The sequence below is a fragment of the Esox lucius genome, chromosome 1 (assembly GCF_011004845.1).
Source record: "Esox lucius isolate fEsoLuc1 chromosome 1, fEsoLuc1.pri, whole genome shotgun sequence".
NCBI classification, from domain to species: Eukaryota; Metazoa; Chordata; class Actinopteri; order Esociformes; family Esocidae; genus Esox; species Esox lucius.
The window spans coordinates 7,551,945-7,577,258 of NC_047569.1; the positions used below are offsets into that span (position 1 = coordinate 7,551,945).

A 25,314-nucleotide genomic window follows, 5' to 3' on the forward strand; every position below is an offset into this window, starting at 1 on the left:
TACTTATTTGTGGCCTAGGGAGTCCCAGCTGTCCACTGCCTCTGGTGCACATGTACTGCTTTGGCATGTGTTTGAATCCAGCTCACAGCTCTTTGAACAAAACTACTGCAAGAAACAAACCAAACTAAAACGTGCACCTATATCGATAGCACTTCAATGAACCCACCTCAATAGCACCCTTGCCGACCACCAAAAGAAAGGACAACTCTCACTCATAAGACACAGGCAAACCATTCCTCTACGCAGCCCCAGCAGCTCCAGGGTTTCTCTTAGGGCTTGATGGAAGGACCGGATGGAAGACCGGATGGGAGGACCGGACGGAAGGACCGGACGGAAGGACCGGACGGAAGGACCGGACAGAAGACCGTATGGAAGGACTGGACAGAAGGACCGGACAGAAGGACCGGATGGAAGACCAGACGGAAAGACCGGATGGAAGGACCGGACGGAAGGACCGGTCGGAAGGACCGGATGGAAGACCGTATGGAAGGACCGGACAGAAGGACCAGACGGAAGACAGGACGGAAGGACCGGATGGAAGGACCAGACGGAAGGACCGGATGGAAGGACCGGACGGAAGACTGGACGGATGGACCAGACGGAAGGACCTGATGGAAGGACCGAATGGAAGGCATCTGCTCAGAATTCAATTCAGCTGCCTTTTTTGTTGTTTGAGCTGTAAAAATTCACAGCTATGGTAATATTAAATCAGCCATCGTCATGTGTACCTCATTAAACCTAATTTCCAATTTCCTCATCCGCCACAAGTCCTTTAGCTCCAACTTCTGCTTTCACAATTTCCCTTGCCTCCCTATACAGTCTAGCATTGTCAGATCTTGGCATGCTATGTCTGATATCAGTGCTAGTTTTTTTGCACATTCGGAAATGAAGAAGAAAACTAGTTTGAGTGTTAGTATAGGCTTGGCCAGGACTTCGGGTAGATCAAATCGAGCGCTGGTGGAAAGGCAGTGCATCACTTCCCTCTGCATGGGGTGGCTGCCCTGAGGTGTTCCTCTGGCAAACCTCAGTAAGGTGCTGGCAATTGATTCAGCTGAAAGCCCACTCGCATGACAATTTCACAAAGTGGGGTGAGGTAGATTTTTCAACTATTCAGCCTCACGTCCTCGATGAAGGTCTGCTATCAGGGAGGGCAGGACACTTCCACTAGACTAGTAACGACTAGTCTCCTAAAAAACCCAACCACTGATCAATTCATGGGTCACTGAAGAAGAAAGACTCAAGAGAGATTATGTAGGATGAACATTCATGGAATAAAAAAATCGGATGGGCCCTAGAAAATCCAATTAGGCTTTTCAGGTCTCTGTAACCCTAATCCTCAAATTGGTTTCATAATGCACACACAATCAAGCATGTTTTAAGGGGCAGAAAGAAGATTCATGGAAATACATAATTCAATATTTTGGAGTTATAATAAAAAATAAGCAACTGTCATTTAGTAGGTGAGGATTGAAAAATGTAATAATAAATTGCATGCATTGAGGCTTTAAGGGAAGGGTTATTTGAGTATTTTCCTTCCAGTAGATATGCCCAAAGATGCCTTCCAGGACTTTTGCCAACAACAAGCTTTTTGTAAACCTGCCATTTTGGGCTGGATGTGTATTCGTTTAATCTATAAGTAGAATCACTGTCATACCTCAGTTAGCCTTGAAATTCCAAGTTGGAAATCAAGGGTGTTTTAATGACATGGGGCACATATCATCACATTGATAACATATTCATTTCATTTATTCATTCTATAACCTGTCGGCAAAAATCCCAAATGCATCACTAAAGCAGGTAACAGCACGTGCATGTTGGCTGTGGTTGTTTGAGAGGCTGTGTCCCTTGGGAGGCAACATTCCTAGACAGTGTGTCAATATTGGACTCTGTAGAAAAAACATTTGACCAAGTCGACAGCTGGGGCTTATGGACAGGAGGGGATGAAAGGGGTTGAAAATCATTTTAACGGTAGCTTAATAACATACAGGGCCCTCCGTATTTTGTCCGTGATGCATTGTCTTCTTTTGGCTCTGTATTCCAAATGTTTTTATTTGGAAATTGAACAGTTCCTGTGAGGTTAACTGTAGTTTTTTTTTTGCTTTCATTATATAGAAACTATAGAAAAAGTATTTATACATAGTCCCCTTATTTCAGAGCACCAAAACTATTTGGACAGAGTAATATAAGGTCTAAATAAGGCACTAGACACTGATTATCTTCTCTGATGAAGCTCAGTCTGACCTGTACGGCAGACATCGTTTGTTTCCTTTTTTGCTTTAAGTCTTATCTTCAGCGAATGTAAGGCATGTTCAATGGGATTCAGATCTGGAGATTGACTTGGCTAGTACATTCCACTATCTGGACGTGAAACTCCAGTGCTATGGCACTATGTTTGTGGTCTTTGTTGCTGTATGATGAAGCACTGTCCAATAAATTAATAAACAAAATGTTCCTGTACGCTTATGAATCCATTACTGCCATCAGGAGTAATATCATCGTGGTCTTACCTGTGTCTGCACTTTTCACTGTAGCCTCTGTAGTTCTTCTGGGTGTTGTAGGGCTTTCCTTTTTTATAATATTTTAAACTGTTGTTTTAGATAAGTCTAAGGTTTTGGCAATGTTTCGGATTCATTCCTTATGATTATTCAGACTCACTATGGCTTGACTTTTACTGAGACGTCTTTGGTCCTTGTGTTCTAAGATACCAAAAGCAGACTCCAAAAAGAAATAAAAAGCCTAGAATCAAGAGTAAAATATTGACAGCATTTTTAAGGCTGGCATAAACTAGGTGTCGAAAAACATATGACTTACCGGAAACACCTGGCAACACAATTGTCGCTTGACATATGGGATATTTCGGTGTTTCTAGGATGTTAGATCTAATTTTCCACATACTAGAGCAGAAAATATGTCAGAGACTGATTAGTGGCTATAGGAGACATTTAGTCCAAGTTACAGCCACTAATGGAGCTGCCGCAAGCTGTTGAATGAAGGGGTTTACATTTTTTGCACACATTAAATAAAAGTTTTTGTCGAATCAGCCACTTTTGTTGTGTGTCCAGACACTGTATTTTCTAACAAAGCACAGGTAGGTAGGCTAATTAGCTGCTTGGTACAGCAGCGCTGCGTAGTTGCCTCATTTAAGTTTTTAATCTATAACATTACCTGAAATGTAATTCCTGTAAAACAAGTGACCAAGTCACATATTAAGTAATTGCTAAGAAATATATAAAATTTTTTCGGGCTGGTTATAGAAAGGAACGGATTAATTGATGTGTAATGCTGGAATTCTTCTGTACTTTATACAGTTGGGCTCAAAAGTTTTCACACCCTTGGAGAATTGATAATATATGTATATATGTACCATATGTAAAGAAAACATGAGTGAGCAGGCAAAACACTTTTTTTATTCACATTCAACTGTAGGTCATAACACAATGGCACAATCATAAAACAAAACATGGCAACAACATTTTTTACTGAACCCTGTTCAAAGGTAATAACCCCTTTAGCATCAATGACAGCATGCAGTCTTTGGTAATAGTTGTCTATGGGACCCCGAATTCTTGCAGGTCGTATAGCTGCCCATTTGTCTTGTAATTTTTTTTTTTCACAAGATTCCCTGTGCCTTTAGAGCTCACACACCAACAAAACATTTGTCAGCCATCACCATGCTTCATAGTGGGGATGGTATTCTGTTCACTCTAGGTCTTGTTGACCCCTCTCCAAACATAGCGCTTATGGTTGTGACCATAAAGATGTATTTTGGTCTCGCTTCAAATTCACTTCAAATTACAGTGTGCCAGAAGCTGTGAGGCGTGTCAAGGTGTTGTCGGGAACAGCCACGCCATATTTTTCCTCAGGAGAAATCCAGCAGCCTGTATTTCTCCTGAGGCTACCTGTGGGATTTTCTTTATATCCTGAACAATTCTTCTAGCAGTTTTGGCTGAAATCTTTCTTGGTCTACCTGACCTTGGCTTGGTACCAAGAGATCCCCGAATTTTCCACTTCTTAATAAGTGATTGAACAGTACTGACTGCACTGACTGGCATTTGCATCTTTATTAAGTTCCATTACCTTGACAGTTCTTTTCTGCCCCCCATGGCTCAGTATCTAGCCTGCTCAGTGCATCCACGTGAGAGCTAAAAAAATCATTGACTATTTATACACAGACACTAATTGCAATTTATAAAGCCACAGGTGTGGGAATTTAACCTTTAATTGCCATTTTCACCTGTATGTGTCACCTTGTGTGTCTGTAACAAGGCCAAACATTCAAGGGTATGTCAACTTTTGATCAGGGCCATTTGAGTGGTTTCTTATGATTTAAAAAGCAGTCAAACAACTGTGATAATAAATGGCTTCATATGATCACTATCCTTAAATAAAAGTTTTTTTGCCTGATCATTCATATTTCCTAAATCAATGGCAAAATTTCACAATTTCTGCCAGGGTATGCAAGCTTATGAGCACAACTGTATATTAGACACATTAGGTGATGACATGACTCAGCCCCCCACCATGCTCCAAACTGAGTGAACATAGGCTCATTCGTTTGTGTTTCATTTGTGCTGGTTCATGCTGTTAACATTTCTACTAAACGTTTTGTTTGTGCTGCATCAGTGTTTTTAATAATAGACATTTTATTATAGGTGATGACATCATTCAGCCCCCTGACATGCTCCAAATTCAACCAAAATAGTCTTGTTTGTTTGTGCTCCGGTTGTGTCAGTTTATGCCGTTAAAAGTTTCGTTTGTGCTGCTTCAGCGTTTTATCTATTAGACATTTGAATATAATAGACGACGTCACTCAGCCGCCCAACATGCTCCAAATGTAGCAAGCAAGTTTATTTATATAGCACAAGTCATACATCGAAGCAATTCAATCTGCTTTACAAATAATAAATATATAAAAATACAATAACAAAAAAAAACAAATACTCAAATGAAAACATCAAAACAATACTCAAAATAGACTCAATCATTTGTGCTCCATTTGTGATGGTATGTCCTGTTAAAAAAAAAATGTGTGCTTGTGTCATTTTTTATTATTGAAGAATATTTCATTTCACTCATATTTCACTCAGCTCCCCCCAACATACTCCAAATTCACCCAAAATAGTCTTGCTTGTTCATGCTTCATTTGTGCCATTAAATGTTTTGTTTGTGCTGCTAAATAACCTACTTTTTTACTTTCTACTTTAATAAACTACTTAGCTCTGTCATTATTGTATCGGCAAAAACAAATCTTTACTGGCACAAATGAATCACAAACGATTGAGCCTATTTTGAGGGAATTTGGAGTATGTTGGGGGGCTGATATAAAATATTATTTTGGACTAATATCTAAAAAAAATTACAGCATTTCAACAGGAGCACAAGCGATTAAAAGTTATTTTACCTGTGTCAAGATGGTCCCTCATCCAGCACAAACCTTTGGCAAATAGGCTTAATCGTTTGTGCTGGTTTGTGCCGTTAAAATGTTTGTTTGTGCAACTTTCATTTTTTAAATATTAAAGAATATATTACAGGTCTAATTCATAAAAAATTGGCTCAATAGTTTGTGCTCCGTTTGTGCCGATAAGGGTTTGTTTTTGCGATTGCCTTTCTTACCAATAATGAGCTATAGTTGAAAGAGAGTAAAGCAAATACACTATCCAGTAGGAATGTATGTTATGTACCAAAAACTGTAGCAGCACAAACAAAACTTTTAGCGGCACAAATTGAGCACAAATGATTGAGGCTATTTTGAGGTAATTTGGAACAGGTTGAGGGCTGGTGACTCCATCACCTAAAATGAAATGTGTACTATATAAAACACTGCTTTAGCACAAACAAAACCTTTTACGGCACAAACCAGCCCAAACATAGCACAAACAAACAAGATTTTAGTTGAATTTGGAGCATGTTGGGTGGCTGACTGACCTCAGAATAACCTATAAAAATGTATTTAATATAAAAAAAGATTAGAGCAACACAAATGAAAATTTTAAGAGCACAAACCAGCACAAACGAATGAGCCTATTTTAACTAAATTTGGAGCATGGTGCTGGGCTGAGTGACGTCGTCACCTATAATTAAATGTCTAATATATAATACAGTGGGGAGAACAAGTATTTGATACACTGCCAATTTTGCAGGTTTTCCTACTTACAAACAGGTCTGTAATTTATATAATAGGTACACTTCAACTGTGAGTGACGGAATCTAAAAAAATTATCCAGGAAATCACATTGTATGATTTTTAAATAATTAATGACATAAGTATTTGATCACCTACCAACCAGTAAGAATTCCGGTTCTCACAGACATGTTAGTTTTTCTTTAAGAAGCCTTCCTGTTCTCCACTCATTACCTGTATTAACTGCACCTGTTTGAACTTGTTACCTGTATAAAAGACACCTGTCCACACACTCAATCAAACAGACTCCAACCTCTCCAAAATGGCCAAGACCAGACAGCTGTGTAAGGACATCAGGCATAAAATTGTAGACCTGCACAAGGCTGGGATGGGCTACAGGACAATAGGCAAGCAGCTTAGTGAGAAGGCAAAAACTGTTGGCGCAATTATTAGAAAATGGAAGAAGTTCAAGATGACGGTCAATCTCCCTCGTCCAGCGAATGTCCAGGCCCATCTGAAGTTTGCCAATGACCATCTGGATGATCCAGAGAAGGAATGGGAGAAGGTCATGTGGTCTGATGAGACAAAAATAGAGCTTTTTGGTCTAAACTCAACTCGCCGTGTTTGGAGGAAGAAGAAGGATGAGTACAACCCCAAGAACATCATCCCAACCGTGAAGCATGGATTTGGAAACATCATTCTTTGGGGATGCTTTTCTGCAAAGGGGACAGGATGACTGCACCGTATTGAGAGGAGGATGGACGGGGCCATGTATCACGAGATCTTGGCCAACAACCTCCTTCCCTCTGTAAGAGCATTGAAGATGGGTCGTGGCTGGGTCTTCCAGCATGACAACGACCTGAAACACACAGCCAGGGCAACTAAGGAGTGGCTCCGTAAGAAGCATCTCAAGGTCCTGGAGTGGCCTAGCCAGTCTCCAGACCTGAACCCAATAGAAAATCTTTGGAGGGAGCTGAAAGTCCGTATTGCCCAGCGACAGCCCCGAAACCTGAAGGACCTGGAGAAGGTCTGTATGGAGGAGTGAGCCAATATCCCTGCTGCAGTGTGTGCAAACCTGGTCAAGAACTACAGGACATGTATGATCTCTGTAATTGCAAACAAAGGTTTCTGTACCAAATATTAAGTTCTGCTTTTCTGATGTATCAAATACTTATGTCATGCTAATAAAATGCTAATTAATTACTTAAAAATCATATAATGTGATTTTCTGGATTTTTGTTTTAGATTCCGTCACTCACAGTTGAAGAGTACCTATGATAAAAATTACAGACTTCTACATCCTTTGTAAGTGGGAAAACCTGCAAAATCGGCAGTGTATCAAATACTCTCCCCACTGTACACTGCATCAGCATCAGCACAAACGAAACTTTTAACGGCACAAACCTGCACAAATCTAGAACAAACAAACAAGACTATTTTGGTTGGGGGGCAGTGTGACCTCAGAATGGCCTATAAAATATACTTTAATATCTATGAACTGTTAGTAGCACAAACAGAGATCTTAACGTCACAAAAAGCACAAATGGAGCGCAAACGATTGAGCCTATTTTGCTGAGATTTTGTGTTGGGTGGGTGGCAAACTCCACGTAGGTAGCAAATTCCCCAGCCCAGAAGAACAAAGATAAAGGTTTGGGCAATGTGCCATTCAAAGTTACAGGAGTGCCTCATCATTCAGTAGGAATCAGTCACTGTCACAGTCCTTCAAAAACACAGGCCTTGGTCATCTGAGAGAAATAGAAATAGATAATTAGAAAGTGAGACTGGGAAAGACTGGAAGAAGAGTTTAAGAGAGTGAGAAAAAGCTTAAAGGATCAGAAGTAAAGAGACATGTAGATTGAGATAAGGGAGATATAATTTAATGTTTGGGTGTGTTCAATGACGTTAGCATAACCTAACACACACACTCATAGTAAACACATAGGGATGCGGAAAGGGACAGAAAGGTGACAGCTAAAGTCCAAACATTCAGTGAAGCCCAGTAAAGGACACACCTGCAGCGACAGATTGACATTCCACCCCTATGACACTGGGTTAATAAACCTGTTAACCCTGGAATGACAAAGTTAGACACATGCAAACACACACCTTTACATCTGTGTGACTCCGAACTGATATGGGCGTTAGCCTGCAATTAAGCTAAGCTACCCGTCAGTCAGCTTTCTATGGTTACCCGAGAGCGGTGGGGGACATTTGCCTGAACAGGTGTGGAATAGTACCGGATTAGCAAAAGGAGGGCAGAGAGAAAGATTGCGCAAAATAATGATTAATAAATAAAAAAGGAGAGTGAGATCTCTTTTCTTTCTTTCATTGCTTTTCTTCTCCTCTGTGTCTGCCAGCCAATCAGGTGAAAAGGCAGGGTTTTGCGGACCCAACATGACCGCATAGTGAACCGTCGCCATCACTCAACAGCTACGCCGGATAGACTTGAATGTCTTCTCTGACGTCGGAGTTCTCTTTGTGGGCACATGTAAAGTGGACTGGTATGTTCACACACGCTTTGTTTTTTCATCCTTGGCGGTGTGGTTTGAGGCGTTTCTTGGAGAGATGTGGGCATGCCTGTTGCCTGTGGCATGATTGGGTGGAATTCAGATTGACGAGGGGGTTGTTTGGTTCCCGACCTCCGCGAGTCCCACCAGCCTCACCTTGAAAAACAAATTGCATAGTCACCAACTTGACTCAAAGACTGTGAGGCGTTATGTCAAGGGTGAGAGTATAACATTATTATTTTATCAGGTTCAAAAGGCTTAATATGATAATAGATAGCAACACAGACATGTGTTAGGAGAGTTTGGCCAGGTTTTAGAACAGCTGCCGTATCAGAAAACGTGTCAATATGACTGTACAAATGCTCCTCTGTCCCTATAAAATGACCAAACAAGTGGATGTTTTATAAATGAGAATTCAGATAACGTGTCTGCAATCCAAGTCTGCACTGTGTTCTGTGGTCAATAAATGAAATACCTAGTTTCACACTTAAAAGGCTTTGAAAACCATCTGAAATAGATAGTACAACCCGGAAGCATGAATTACAGCGTTTTTAGCAACGGCTAAAGAGGGTGGTTGACAGAAAAATCGAAAATGTATTTAACTCTGAATATCACTGCAAGTATGCAATAGCTTGATTGACAGTGGTGTAACATAATCAAAAGACACGGTACCAATGTTACACCTGTCTGTATGGATTGGCCATCATATGTCAACTAATACACACATTCTATAAAAAGGTCTTTGTCTGGTTCTGTGAGCCATTAGGTTTTTGTCAGGTACTACAGTATGAGCCATGTGTCATATATTTCTGTATGTGTGTGTGTGTGTGTGTGGGTGTGTATGTGTTTGTCCTAGTCAGCTGGCCAAAAGAAAATTTGACCTTGAGACTCTTCTTAAAGTAGGAAGAAAGTGAGGGGGGAGGCAGGGGAATAGTATAAACCCTCCCACTGTTATCTCACAAGTAAAGACTCGCTGGCGTTGCATAAAGACAGACAGATGATTGGGCAAGATTGTGTTGGGGAAACTTATATCACCCTGCAGCTATGCGTGCGTGCGTGTGTTTTTGTCTCCTTCTTTCCGCCTGGCCAGGTTGTGTCATGGTGACCAGAAAGCAATTATCAGTGTATTGCTGCACAAACGAGTCATCCTTCACTCCTCTTTCCCTGCCGAGAGTGAGAGAGCAATGACACATATAGGTAGATAGATAGATTGACAGACAGACAGGTAGAGAAGACTGAGCTTAAGATAATGATATAGAGAGCAAGAGAGATAGATAGAGAGAAGAACAGAAGGAGAGAAAAAGAGAGACAGGTAGAGGGCAGAAAGTGACACAGAAAGAACAAGAGAGAAAGAGAGGGAATTGGCAGGAGAGAGGGAGAATGTCAGCCTGACCTTGCTGGAGCAGTTGAAAGCACTCTCACCACACCACCGGAGCCACTTGCAACTGTGCCACTGAACCAAAGAACCGCTTCAATAGCCCACAGATACAAACACACATACAGAGAGAGCGAGGGGGAGGGAGACCATGCTCTCAAATGCTTTCTCAGCATACCCAAAATGTCTACAATTCTAATCCTAAACCATACGTTCTATACCCTGCCATTTAGGCTGTCTCAAACCGTTTCACAATTTTTGTAGTGGTATGCATTAAGATTTGTTTGTTAGTTTTGTCTATTATTTACACACCATTTACACACCACAATCATGTTAAACATTATACACCAAGTTCATTGGCCCCTATCTATGTAAAATTGTAGGGATACACATGATTTCAGGATAAATTCAGCAATGTATGTTGGTTCCTCTTGTTAGCTAGTGAATTGCAAAGAGAAAACCTTCATAAATACAGCGGGTGGAACAAGTATTTGATACACTGCCAATTGTGCAGGTTTACCCACTTACAAAGCATGTAGAAGTCTGTAATTTATATCATATGTACTCTTCAACTGTGAGTGACGGAATCTAAAACAAAAATCCAGAAAATCACATTGTATGATTTTTAAGTAATTAATTAGCGTTTTATTGCATGACATAAGTATTTGATACATCAGAAAAGCAGAACTTAGTATTTGGTACAGAAACCTTTGTTTGCAATTACCGAGATCATACGTTTCCTGTAGTTCTTGACCAGGTTTGCACACACTGCAGCAGGGATATTGGCTCACTCCTCCATACAGACCTTCTCCAGGTCCTTCAGGTTTCGGGGCTGTCGCTGGGGAATACGGATTTTCAGCTCCCTCCAAAGATTTTCTATTGGGTTCAGGTCTGGAGACTGGCTTGGCCACTCCAGGACCTTGAGATGCTTCTTACAGAGCAACTCCTTAGTTGCACTGGCTGTATGTTTCGGGTCTTTGTCATGCTGGAAGACCCAGCCACGACACATCTTCAATGCTCTTACTGAGGGAAGGAGGTTGTTGGCCAAGATCTCACAATACATGGCCCCATCCATCCTCCCCTCAATACGATGCAGTCGTCCTGTCCCCTTTGCAGAAAATCATCCTCAAAGAATGATGTTTCCACATCCATGCTTCATGGTTGGGATGGTGTTCTTGGGGTTGTACTCATCCTTCTTCTTCCTCCAAACACGGCGAGTGGAGTTTAGACCAAAAAGCTCTATTTTTTCTGTCTCATCAGATCACATGACATTCTCCCATTCCTCCTCTGGATCATCCAGATGGTCATTGGCAAACTTCATGCTTTGTAAGTAATAAAACCTGCAAAATCGGCAGTGTATCAAATATTTGTTCTCCCCACTGTAGGTAGTGCCAAAGTTGTGGATAGACAGATCAGGGGATGGGTATTGAAAGGTCTTTAATATTTCTTGGAGAATGGTCAAGACAATTATTAAGATGTGAAAGGTGTATGTCAATGCCAAGACCCTATCTAGATCATACTGACCCTCTGGTGAAAGCAGAAAACTGATTGGAGGGGCTACGATTTTCTATAGTCAAGACTTGTTAAAGTGTGCATTTGGAGTCCACAAATCTGTCCGGTATGGTAGGGTGGCAAAAATGAAGTCATTTCTCAAGAATACCCACCATTCATACTGTATAGTGTAATGATGACGGCAGCATCATGTTATGGGGATGTTTCTCATTGTTAGGAACTGTGGCGTCATGATAAAAGTAGAAATTAGTGAAGCAATGTAGAGAAATGTCCTTGAGTAAAACCTGCAGCCCTCTTGTAAGAAAGCTGAAACTCGGTCGGAAGTTTACCTTTCAGCATTATAACAACCCAAAGTAAACCGCCAAATTCCTAATTGACACCCTTGGCCACTACCTCGTAGCTGTGTTCTTTCTGGCATAAATTGAATGCTGTGTTTACTGCCATGTAAAGACAGACAGATCGTCTGGGTTAAGTAGGGACAACTTAGTCTTGTCCAGTCCAGTCGTCCAATCACTAGATTGGCAATCAGGCTGTGTATGTATGTGTTCATGGTTGAATGGATCTGGTTGTCATCAGTTAGATTACCCTATTTCCTCAACAACAATCTGACCTTATAATTCAACGTTTGACCATGAATATTACGTTTTTATTAGAACAGGTCTGGAATAGTATTAAAACAGAAACAATTCCACTGTTACCTTTACAAATGAATTCCAACAGGTTATATTAAGAGCTACGGGTAACACTTTATTTTAAGGGGTGTGCATAAGAGTGACATGACACTGTCATGACACTGTCATGACCATGACATGACACATGAAGGAATCATTTTAAACGTTTATGAATGTTGTCATTAGGTGTCATTCGGTTGATTATGTCATTTTTTATACAAGCTTGACATTGTTTGGGATGTCTTGGTTATCACAACTTGACATTACCTGAGACAACATAACCTGCCAATGTCTTTGTTATGACAACTTGACATTAACTGAGACAAAATATCCTGTCAATGTCTTTGTAATGACAACTTGACATTAACTGAGACAACATAACCTGTCAAAGTATTTTGCAGTAATTTTGTTAATGTTCATGCAGGACATCCATTCATATAACTAATGGTTTGCATGAACAATAGGTTAAGTAATATACATTATTCAAGAGATGATATAAATAATCCAAGTTGTTAATATGATTATAGTGCGGTAACCATTATTAAAAGGTTGACTGGCTACTTGCGTCTTCAAATAGATGTGACACATACAAAATGTATTGTAGCATTTGGGGTTGAATTTTGAAGGACACTTTAATATTGAAGGACACTTACTACAGTTGGCCTATAGGGGTGTATGTAGAGGGTTAGAAAAGCTTGGTAATTATATAACTATGAAAGAGACCCATGTCTATGTAAAATGCCGTGACTGTAGTGCATTCCTTTGGAAAAAACGAATGTGTTACTGTACTGTACTGAATTGTTTTTTTTGTTCGAAAACAACATTCCTGACAATATCCATAGGATTAATATAATAGAATTGTGTAACTGTATTCTTTAGAAACTTTGATATCGTTGCACTGTAAGGGTTAGCGATTAGCTAATTCCTTGGTGTTAGCTGGCTTCGGTTGGTTAATAGCTGGCTCCAGTTAGCTGTATGCTAGCTCCAGTCAAGTGTTTGTCAGTTCCGGGTAGCACTTTGCTAACTTGTTCAGCCGTGTTCTATTTGTGTTAACATGAAAGTAATTAGTAAAACTATCACTATCTAACCTACTTTATAAATAATATTTTCAATGGGATTATATTATGGATAGTTTATATTACTTTTAATAAAGTAAGGGTTGTCATTGTTAACCGTTTTTTCATGTCTTGTTCATCAATGTTGATTCAAGTAACTACTGCATTTGTTAATGGTTGTTCATGTACCCTTATATGAATGTGCTACCAAAGTAGGATTTGTTGTTGATTTTTATTTTTTTAAATTTTAGGAAACATTTGTTGTGCAAAAACAACAAGGAAATGTATTGCTTTTGTTAAGGTACTTAAGAACATTTGACAGACTTAATTTCATATTTTTGAGTGTTACAACACGTCATGACAACTTTTTGACAAGTCCAAATTGTACCACTGTACTTGAGGTCAAGAAAAATATTCATGACACTGTTATAAATGCATTTGACAGTGTTAAAACACATCATTACATCTTTATGACAAGTCCAAATTGTGCCACTTTACTTGAGGTCAAGAAAAATATTAATGACAAAATTATAATGGTCTCATAACCAATAACCAATGTCAAAACCAACCACATATGACAGTTGTATTTAATTCTAACACATAAAGCTAAATAGTTTCTTCAAGTTTGATAATCAGGCCTGCTAAGACATGTTTATGACAGGTAATGTTTCTGACTAACTGCGCCACAGCATGGTTTGGCTTGTGCTTCCGTAGCCGACTGGAAGGCCCTGCAACAGGTGGTGGACACCGACCAGCACATCACTGGTACCCAGCTCCCACAACCTGTTGCAGGGCCTTCCAGTCGGCTACGGAAGCACACGCCAAACCATGCTGTGGTGCAGTTAGTCAGCTCGTAGACCTCCAGCACAAGCAGTGTCTGCACAGGGTGTGTGGCATCATCAGGGACCCTTCACATCCATGCCACAAACTGCCCTCCTCCTATCAGGCAGGTGGTACAGGTCTCTTCATTCCTGCACCAGCTGGCTCAGAAACACTTTCCATCTGCTGTAACCCTGCTGAACTCTGTGACCCATCACTAACCATATCTACCATTTGTACTACTGGACTCTGAAACTGCCTTGCAAAGTCGGAAGTTTTCAGTTGTTACAGGTACATGTCTACCTCAGGAACCTCATTGCTGATATCCCTGCATTTCAGTTGCACATGCTACCCTACTCCTTCAATTTCATTGTACTGTACTTGTTCAATTACAATAAAGTTGAATCTAATCTAATGTTGTCGTGGTTAATGTCAAGTTGTCATAATAAAGACATTAACAGGTTATTTTGTCTTAGTTCATGTCAAATTGTCATAGCAAAGACATTGACAGGTTGTGTTGACTCAGTTAATGTCAAGTATCATAACAAAGACATCCCAAACAATGTCAAGCTTGCATAAAAAATGACATAATCAACCAAATGACACCTAATGACAACATTCATTAACGTTCAAACTGATTCTTACATGTGTCATGTCACTCTTATGCACACCCCTTTCAAATAAAGTGTTACTGAGCTATGGTTTTGTACAATAATTTAGGTTGAAAAACATGCAGTGTCGAATCAGTGTTGGTTTATGCGTATGTTCAAATACCTTGAGCCACAGACTTATATCTCGACAATGTCTTCCAAGCTATTTTTATATATATACAGTATACACAGTAATAAAAGTCTGTGCCTCAAAACTTAGCACTTAAACATGTCTGAGATTTGTGAGAGAAGCCTCAGGGACCAAAGATCCCTTTGATAGAGCTACAGAGTTCAGTGTCTGGGAGTGTACTGATCAGTCATATCAAGAGCTCTGCATAATTTCAGTGAATGATTTTGCTCCACTATATTTCAGCCCACCATATTTATATTCAGTAAAAGGATATGCATGCTTTATCTGGTCTGGCTTAAAATTCCAGATAATTGAAATAGGTTTTGTTCTTAAGATTTGAAAAATCTAATTGAAATTGACTTAATATAAAAAATATTGTATACAATAAAAAAACATCTAATGTTTTATTTCTGTCTTTCTATTCTCCTCTTCTCCCTCTCTCACTCCTCTCTTTCCCTTCATATCTCTCTCTTACACCATTCTGTTCATTTCTTTGTTTCTATCTCCGTCATACCCCCATCTCCCTTCAAATGCCCCACACTCTTTTTCTCTGCCTTCATATTTCCACCTATATCTCCCCCTCAGCCACTATTCTCTCCATCCCCCTTTATATACACCTATCTCTCCTTCCTCACTCCATCAGTCCTCCCGCTCAGTCACTCACTCTCCCTCCCCATATCTCCCCCTCAGTCACTCTCTCATTCCGTAACCATATTGCTCTCCCATTTCTCGACTTCTTCGCCCCTTTGAAGCAAGCTCATGTTCCCTTGTTATGTGCTTTTGTTGTTTCCGTCTCTCTCCGGTAGAATGACAGGGTGGATGATTTCGTTGGTCGTTCAGGCATCAAGTGTCTTGGTGCTGAGTGATAGAAGGCTCTCTTTCTGTCTTCTCCCCTCCCTTTCCCTCCCTTTCCCTCTCTCCCCTCTCTTCTTGTCACCGTTCGTGTTTAGATGTAGAGGTCTCTATATCACACGGCTCCAGATCAGAGGGGTTCGGAGAAGACCAGGGGCTCTACGGGGAGAGGAGTGTGGATAGAGGGAGAGACAAGGGGGGGATGAAGAGAGGAAAATAGGGAGATAGAGACACAGGAAGAGGGAGAGTTGAGGCAGAGGCCAAGGGTAATCCCTCTACTGAATGTTGAGTGGAGAGATAACTAGTTGGGGGGGGGGTCATAAAACTGACCCTGTCTCTGTTGACACACCTGGCTGGAAGTCAGCAAGGGATTGGAGTGTTTAGTAGCCAAGCTGTAATTATTTAAGCATGTCACTGGCTACAGACTGGGGATGTTGTCACGTCACCTCGTTCTTAAGTCTCTTCTATGTTAATGGCTGACGACAACTCTCAGGTAACCTAAGGTGTGTCTGTGTGTGTTTACAGTGCTGAGGGGGGAGCTGAATAGCGTGTGTGCGGAACTCCAGAGGGTCAGCATGGAAAAAGACAGCGTAGAGCAGCAGCTAACGTAAGTCGGTATGCAACACATACGTATTTACATGCGTATTTACATGCGTATTTGCATGCGAAGAGCTCACACGAATACAAAAACACAGAACATACGCAAGCACACAAATAAACACTCCCTCAACACCCTGTTCTGTTGAGCAGGCTAGAAAAAGGAATGTGCTGTGGAGGTGAAGAGCAGGTCAGAGTCAGCCAAAGATTTATATTTTCTGTCTCCCAGCCAATCACATTACGGTAACAGGCCTTGTATGCCCCGCCCAGTCAGGGAAATAAATATTCGGCGTGACATGCCTACTAACCGGCTCACGCACACACCGAACTGCCTAATCACTGTTTACAGGCTGGGCCATGGATACTTCCCAGTGTTACATAACCCAGAAATACACAGTGTGACGATACACACAAGCAGAAGGTACTGATTGGTTGGACCAGAAACATACAACACACTGTCTCACCTGCTTCACTCTGTCTTAACAGCTGCCAAATGCCATCACACATACACATTGTGAAGGGGGAGAAAATGGGTCTTAGTGATTTAGTTCTTTATTCTCCCTTGTCTCCTGCATCTGCCCTTCTTTCCTTCATGACCTTTGGTCCAGCAATATTTTTTTTGTTTTAACCATTTTTACACAGATGATCTCATCAAAAAAGACTAACATGACAAATTAGGGTAGAGCGCTAATTTGGTTTCGTTACATGACAGAGTGGCCCTGCACTCTAACCACTGGGCTATCTGCCTACCTCTGTTCTTTTGGTTTTCTCATTTGCTTCACTCCGTCATCCCTCTGGAACTTCTTTCCAGTCTGCTCTTTCGAGGGAATTTAAACGAACACGGCAGCCAGTGTAAACTGAGTTTCCGGGTTCCTGTCCAGTTTTCTCTTTAAGCATAGTGTCACGGTGGGTTCAGAACAGGTTCAGAATCAGGGAGTACGCTTGTGGTTTACTCTGCTGACAGCTCTGTCGGGTAAAAGCTCCATCCGTTTACTTCAATCTGTCACTGTTATCATAATAAGTCCAAAATATGCTATTTGTCTTACTTCAGTGACACATCTTGTCTCCAAAGGGAGGTTCTACCAATCCACTCACACACACACACGCACACACAGCACGGGGGAGTTATTTCACTGTGGTAAATACAACCCTGCCCTGATCATCAAAGCCTTGCAGGGCTACTTGACCTGACAGTCTTAAGATAAAGCGCTTGTTTACACACTAATGTTGCCTCCCTCCTCATGCACTCCTCTTTTCTCCTGTCCTCTCTGCTCTATCTATCTTGTGACCCCTTCTGACAAATAATTAGCCGTGTGCACACGTGTGTTTCCATCGTCTGTGGGAGTGTACCCAGCAGACATGACACCTTGGCCCTATTTGGGGATTTGGTGGGGCATGGGCTAGCCCACAGCAACCCTACACTGGCTATCACATGGCAAATCCTAAAACAGGTCCTCACCACATCCACACCAGCACGTTAAAGGCCAGCCCATACCAGACCCAACAAGGGCTTGCTAATACTAATCTCAGTTTCTTCTAAATTGTAGAGGGAGATCTATTTGTAATATTAGAATTTTATGCTAAAACTCCCAATTGTTGTTGAGTTACAAAAGAATACAAGATACAAAATATAGTTACTCTGTGACTGATGTTGACATATACCTTACTAGTTCATCACAGATGCCTCATATAGCTGAGATTCTTGGAGATGATATGGTAATATAATAGCTGTAATGGTTGGATCTGAAATGTGTTGGGCACTAGCCCAACCAAGCAGTAGCCAACCAAGAACCTTTGAGATCTTCAGCTGGCCCAACCAAAACATTTGAAATCTTTAGCTAGCCTAACCAAAAACCTTGGAGATAATTAGTTAGCCCAACCAGAACCTTTGAGATATGTAGCTAGCCTGACCAAGATCATATGAGATTACTAGCTAGCCGAACCACAAACCTTTAATGTAATTAGCTAGCCTAACCCAGAGCCATTGAGATAAGTAGCTAGTCCTTCCCAGAAGCTATCTTCCTATGATGTAACATATGAAACTGCCTGGATGGTTTTTATCACCCAAAGACTTCTCATTTCAGTGAGGGTTGTGTTGTTGTTCTAAGGACATAATTACTCTCTGTTGCTTTGTTTGTTACCATGACAACCACACAACCTCTGACCTGCATATCAGAAACAGTTGCTCTACACCTGTTGTATTTCAACTTGTTGCCGTGGAAACACACGCATGTGTGCACACGTCACAAACAGTTTGGCACCCTTGACATCTGACTGAGCTGAGCCAACGGGCCAGAGAATTAACCAGTTGTTTTTTTCCTTGAGGAAGGCGTTCCGTGCAGACACAGACGGTGGCGCATCAACACTGTGTCAGCGTCCTTCGCAGATGGACAGACAAAAGGCTTCCTCTAGCATTGGATTCGTGCTCGATTTGGTCCCCATTAGTAATATCATCTCCATCACCCTTTATGAGAGAGAAGGGTAAGAGAGAGAGAGGAGAGAAAGGGTGGAGGGAGAGAGGAGAGAAAGGGTGGAGGGAGAGAGGAGAGAAAGGGTGGAGGGAGAGAGGAGAGTAAGGGTGGAGGGAGAGAGGAGAGAAAGGGTGGAGGGAGAGAGGAGAGTAAGGGTGGAGGGAGAGAGGAGAGAAAGGGTGGAGGGAGAGAGGAGAGAAAGGGTGGAGAGAGAGGAGAGAAAGGGTGGAGGGAGAGAGGGGAGAAAGGGTGGAGGGAGAGAGGAGAGAAAGGGTAGAGAGAGAGAGGAGAGAAAGGGTAGAGAGAGAGAGGAGAGAAAGGGTGGAGGGAGAGAGGAGAGAAAGGGTGGAGGGAGAGAGGAGAGAAAGGGTGGAGGGAGAGAGGAGAGTAAGGGTGGAGGGAGAGAGGAGAGAAAGGGTGGAGGGAGAGAGGAGAGAAAGGGTGGAGGGAGCCAGGAGAAAAGGCAGGAGATTACAATAATTACAGTGAGAGACAGAAAATGTATGAGGTGACGAAAGAGAGCTGAGAAAATAATGCCCCCGTTAACTCCTGACATGTTCTCAATCCCTTTAATGAATATACCTTTTCCAACCCAGCGTGACAAGCATGTATGGGTTGCCTTTAATATTATTATCTGGACCCAGAGTAGCTCATGTTGGTGGAGCATAGAGCTTGCAATGCCAGGCTTGGTGGGTTACTGGTACAGAAACATATGCAATCTCCCGTATGCAAACTCTCTTGATAAGAACGTCTGCTAAATGAGAAAAAAAGTTCCAAACATGCTAGCTTATCTTTGGCGTGATCCTATTAATAACGCACCACTTTGATCTAGGTAATTAGCTTGCTGATACAGCTTAACCCCTTATGCTCTGTGCTTGTTCATAGTAAATGAGACCAGACACAATCTGGAAATGATCTGAGAGCAACAACACACATCAATTTGAATCTTACAGAATAGACCCCAAGCGTAAACAAATGTTTCTACGAAGTGGATCCAGACAGCGCGCTAGTATGGGTAGCAGGAGAGCAGAGCCGATTCCATCTGTCCTTCTGACAGGCCTGGGGCCTGGATCTTTTCCTCTGTAGCAACCTGCTTCCTCCACACGGCCTCTGTGTCAGTGCCGGGACAGGCCTGGATGAAAGGAGGATGAAAGACAGATTTGAGGAGAGAGGGAGAGATGAAAGAAGGGTGGCACGGAAAGAGTGTGAGGGAATGCGTTTGGGAACGGAAGGGCGTCGAGGTGTGCCTGTGCCCGCGTACATTTTAGAGAGACGGAGGAGCGTGTGAAGTACGAGCGGGAAGCCAGGAAGAAAAAGTGAAAGGGCAACTATTATCCCTGGGGGAGGTTTCCTCCAAAGCGTCCCCGCAGCAACATGGCCGCCCCGCCCCTTGGCATGACCCTCTCCCAGGTCCCTGTGACCCGACAGCTGTCACACCGCATACTCCTCCGCCTTCCCACCATCCCTCCTGTCACCCCTTTCTCTCTGAGCGCCTCCCTCCTCCCTTACCTCTTCTCCCTATCCCATTCTTCCCCGGCGGTGTTATCTGTGCAACGGAGAACGGGAGAAGGTTAGGGTAACCCCACTGACTGATAGCGCCGTGTCACACAGTCCACGGCCCTATCTCGGCTTACAATAACACACAACAGACACGGAGAGGCCGGGGGGTGGGCCGGGGGTGGGCCGGGGGTGGGCCGGGGGTGGGCCGGGGGTGGGCCGGGGGTGGGCCGGGGGGTGGGCCGGGGGTGGGCCGGGGAGGGGCCGGGGGGGGGCCGGGGGTGGGCCGGGGGGGGCGCACAACAATCTCAACCACTACTTCATTACACGCCAATGCGGTGATGTGATCCCCAGAGTGTTCGCACGACATGTGTGCCCTCACGCGATTTTAGCACAAGGAGATGTGAGCGCACACCACAGGCATTGAGAGCAACGTCTGACTGGTACAGGGTCTGTGTCTTCCAGGGCTCAGAGCAGACAGACGGAAGAGCTGGTGTACCAACAGACACGAGCCCAGGTTGAACAGAGAGATGCACTCCACAGGTAGGTCACCGCCTAAGGTAGGTAACAATTCCTGAGAGGAACTGAAGGGGGAAGAGAGGATTTTGTCATCTGTACACCTCAGTTAAGCCACATCATGGTTTTCATTTTGGACCTTTCTTAGACTCTTCAGGGAATGTGAATGGAGCTTCAGTGCTGCAGGTTTTCAATAATGCGGGTCTTCCAAACACCCGATCACTCATTTGCAATGTACAGACAAGTCCTCCCACTCGCTTCACCTCCTCCTGATCCTCCATTCCATTGGCTTCACCGCCAGACTGTGAAAGACATGATAAAGGTATTAGCCAGCTGAAGCTTATTGGGTTAAATATTATGAAGATATTCGGTAAGGTTGGGAAATGTGCCAGGGACAAAGCGATAAGTCTCCCCTTCTCCTCATCGCCTACTCTCTCCTCTTGGAGCCAAGAGAGATATTATGAAGATATTAAGTGAGTCTAGTGTGAATCTCAAAGGCAGATGGAAGCACTTCAGTGCTGGCTGGGTGTCTGATTTCAAAACCGCCTCTGAAATACTCACAGCTCCCCTTTTCTACAAAAATGTTCTAAACACAATTTTTTTTTCAGACAAACATCTCCACACACCAAATAAGCATTTCTGTTTTTTCTACACCCGCATCATTACACAACACATATAATGTAGTCTTTTTTTAACCCAATTCCATCGTCTAAACAGCCACAGGGTTCCTACAAAGGCAGTCTCAGAGCTGCGCCCAGGCCTGAATTTTAAGTTCCGCCCATTGCCCGTGACATTCAAGCCCTACCCGTGTCAAACGGCTCCTGTGACATTTTAAGCCCAGTTGGCCCAAACCCGAAAAATGAATTAAATGGTTCATATTGCAACAAGCTGTGCCTGAACATTTAAACCTCTCACAAACAAATATTTATAACTTTCTGTCTATATTGACAGAAGTTTCCAATCAGTGTGGAGGGAGCTACACTGATGAGGCAAAACATTTTGACCACCTGCTTAATATGCTGTTGGTCCACTGCGTACCGCCAAAATAGCATCAACCCACAGAGGCATGGACTCTACAAGACCCTTGAAGGTGTCCTGTGGTATCTGACACCAAGCAGCAGATCCTTCAAGTCTTGTAAGTTGTGAGATGGAGCTGCTGTGGATTGGACTTGTTGGTCCAGCACATCCCACATATGCTCAATCAGATTGAGATCTGATACATTTTGACACCTTGAACACCTTGAACTCTTCATCGTGTTCCTCAAAGAATTTCCAAATGTCTGCAGTATGGCAGGGCGCATTATCCTGCTGAAAGAGGCCACTGCCATCAGGGAATACTATAGCCAGGAATGAGTGTACCTGATCTGAAACAATGTTTACTGTAGGTAGGTGGCGTGTGTGAAATGGATGACCACATAAATGCCCATACCCAGGGATCCCAGGAGAACATTGCCCAGAGCATCACACTCTCTCCAGGGGCTTGTCACTTCCCCATGTAAACGGTGCACAAGTACATGGCCGTCCACGTGATGTAAAAGATACCTTCCACCGCTCCAAGGTCCAGTTCCGATGGTTGCGTGTAGGCACATTCAATGGTGGACAGGGTTCATCATGGGCACTCCCGGTCTGTGGCCACGCAGCCCCATACGCAGCAGGGTGCAGTGCACTGTGTGTTGTGACACATTCCTCCCGTAACCATCATTAACATTTTCGGTGACTTGTGCCACAGTAGACCTTCTGTCGGTTCGGACCAGACGGGATAGCCCTCATTGACCTCTTGCATCAGTGAGTCTTGGGTGCCCAACACCCTGTTGTCGGTTTGTGGTTTGTCCCTTCTCGGACCACTGTCAGTAGGTATCAACACTGCTGACCAGGTGCACCCCACTAGCCTTGCCATTTCAGAGATGCTCTGACCCATTCGTCTGGCCATAGCAAGCTGGCCCTTGTGAAGGTCGCTCAGGACTTTTCTCCTGCCCATTTCTGCTGCATCCAACACATTGACTACTAGAATTGATTGTTTGCTTACCATCTAATCTACCCAGACCTTGATATGTGCCCTTGTTACACGATTATGTTGCTTTTACTTTTTGGGAATGGCATATAGAGCACAAAAAAAGATTGCACAGGATAAATATACACTATACAAGTGTATTAATTTAATAAATTCAATTTTAGAAGATGTCCATAGTTTTCTGTGCTTTTGGGAAGTATTCAGACCCCTTCATCTTCTTAACATTTTGTTGTGTTATTTACTTCATGAACAAGCAAAAACACGTTTTTAGAAATCTGTGGCAATTTATTCCAAATTATAAACTGAAAGATCTGATGTACAACGGTACTGCATTCAGCCCTTTTGCAATGACCCTTCATATTGAGCTTGGATGCATCTTGTGTCCTTTGATCATATGTCTCTAGAACTTGATTGGATTCCATCTGTGGCAAATTCCATAGATTGGACATGAATTGGAAAGACCAAAAATCAAGCTATGAGGTCCAAGAAATTCCAGGAACCAGTGGGCCCCATTATTGTGAAATGGAAATTTGAAACCACCAAGACTCTTCCTAGAGCTGGCTGTCCGGCCAAACTAAGTAACCCTTTAAGAATTGCCTTGGTCAGGGAGGTGACCGACGACTCAATGGCCACTTAAACAGAGCTTCAGAGTATGCAGACATGGGATAATTTGCTGAAAAGACACATCCCTGCAGCATGTTATAATTGTTTTATTAACATCTATCTAACCAGATGCCTCACTGAGATTAGGAGTGGCCTTTGCGAAGATAAGCAGCTGCAAGTTATTATAAAAAAAGACAGACAACATAAAATATAGAAGTAATCAAAAAAAATACTAGAAACCACATTGACACATCAAGGAATCAGACTCGTTACCCTTCTTTAATAATTTTAAAACAAGTTCCAATTTAAAACATTTTTGTAAGGCGTTCCAAGCCACTGGAGCAGAGTACTTGAAAGACCTTTTTCCCATATCAGTTCGGGCATGTGGGACAGGATAATGTCCTGCAAACAAAGAGAGTACCCACAACATTTCTGAATAATAAAAACTGACAAATTGGATGATAGTAAACCAATAATTTATTTTGAGTAAATACATTTATACAAATGACCTAGCCTATGGGTTATTAGACCAAGGCCAGCCAACCCCAGCATATAAAGTGCAATGGTGCACAAGTGCTTTGTAGTTTAAAATAAATCTCAGTGTTCCATGGTAAAGGTTGTCAGTTGATCTCAAACGCTTAGCGCAAGCATTTATTCATAAAATGTTGTAGTCCAGTATAGGTGTAAAAGCCCCCTTTTTGCTTCAAAAGAAAAACACTAATTATTTCTGAAATAAAATCTTAATATATTTTTTTTTAATATGCAATTTAAAAGAATGGCTGTCATAAGTTAAAACTTCATGTTTATGAGAAGTTACAGTCTGAAACATATTGCCCTGTCAAGTAATTATAGGTGGAAGATTCAGAGGTTTATCTCTTGCTTTGGAGAACACCATTGGTTTGGCTTTGAGGACAAGCTTCAATTGACAAAAGGTGTGTGGAATAGCTTTAAAAGCAATTTGCCAGTTCTGAAAAGCTTTTGCAAAAGTTTAAACAACATCCACCAGGCTTTTATGGTTGTGGCTAGACAACAGACACTCCTAAGTAAAAGGCATATGACATCCTGCCTGGAGTTTGCCAGACAGCACATAAAGGACCCTGAGAGCATGAGGAAAAAGATTTTCTGAACATTTAGGCCTGACTGCTAAGCACTTCATCAGGCGAAAACAAGATCACACAGATCACAGTTCTGACAGAGCTTGAAGGGATCTGCAAAGAAGAATGGGAGACACTGCCCAAATACAGATGTGAAAAGCTGGTAGAGGTATACCCAAAAAGCTATGATCGCTTTATAAAGGGTCTGAATACATAGGTATATGAGATATTTCTAATTTTAAAAGAATTGCCACAAATGTAAAAATCACTTGAATATAGGGTATTGTGTGTATATTGATGGCAAAAATGGCAAAAATTATAAAGTTCGTAACACTTGAAGATACAGAGAAATTAAGGGATCTGAATATGTTCCAAGGACACTGGTGTATCTGCAATAATAGTGAAATACCCAAAGCTGTTTTGAACCTTACAAACAAACCAAATCAAAATGGTATTAAAAGACATTGTCATCTACTCCCCAAGCACAACAATGTTTACATTTTAAAATATATTCAAATTGATATTAATGGGTGACATTATTAGGAATTCATAGATGTGTTTGAATATATATTATAAGGAAACATTTTACTGAATAGTATAGCAAATCATTGTACCGGCTAAATTGCTGTAGAATGTCAAACTCTAAAAGTATTTTGTTTTTACAACAGTATAACCTGTTTGACCAAAACAGAAAATAAGAGTAAAACCCTCAAAGATGAAAAACATACTGGGTGCAGGTTAGGGTAGTGTTGTTTTCAAAACAGAATAGTGTTGCTGCATTTCATTTATCTTCCATGTGAGAAAACAATTTATAAAAGCAGCACCTTTAAGTG

The 25,314-nt window shown here is 42.0% G+C and overlaps 1 protein-coding gene across 1 annotated transcript in view; it reads left to right on the forward strand.

Moving 5' to 3' along the window:
- The window catches only part of lekr1 (leucine, glutamate and lysine rich 1), a 114,500-nt gene that overhangs the window by 52,480 nt on the left and 36,706 nt on the right, over positions 1 to 25,314 (forward strand). The window contains exons 6-7 of the mRNA XM_013131369.4: positions 16,218 to 16,299; positions 20,723 to 20,800. Of these exons, the coding sequence (XP_012986823.3) occupies positions 16,218 to 16,299; positions 20,723 to 20,800 (160 nt within the window). The remainder of the gene's footprint in view (positions 1 to 16,217; positions 16,300 to 20,722; positions 20,801 to 25,314) is intronic.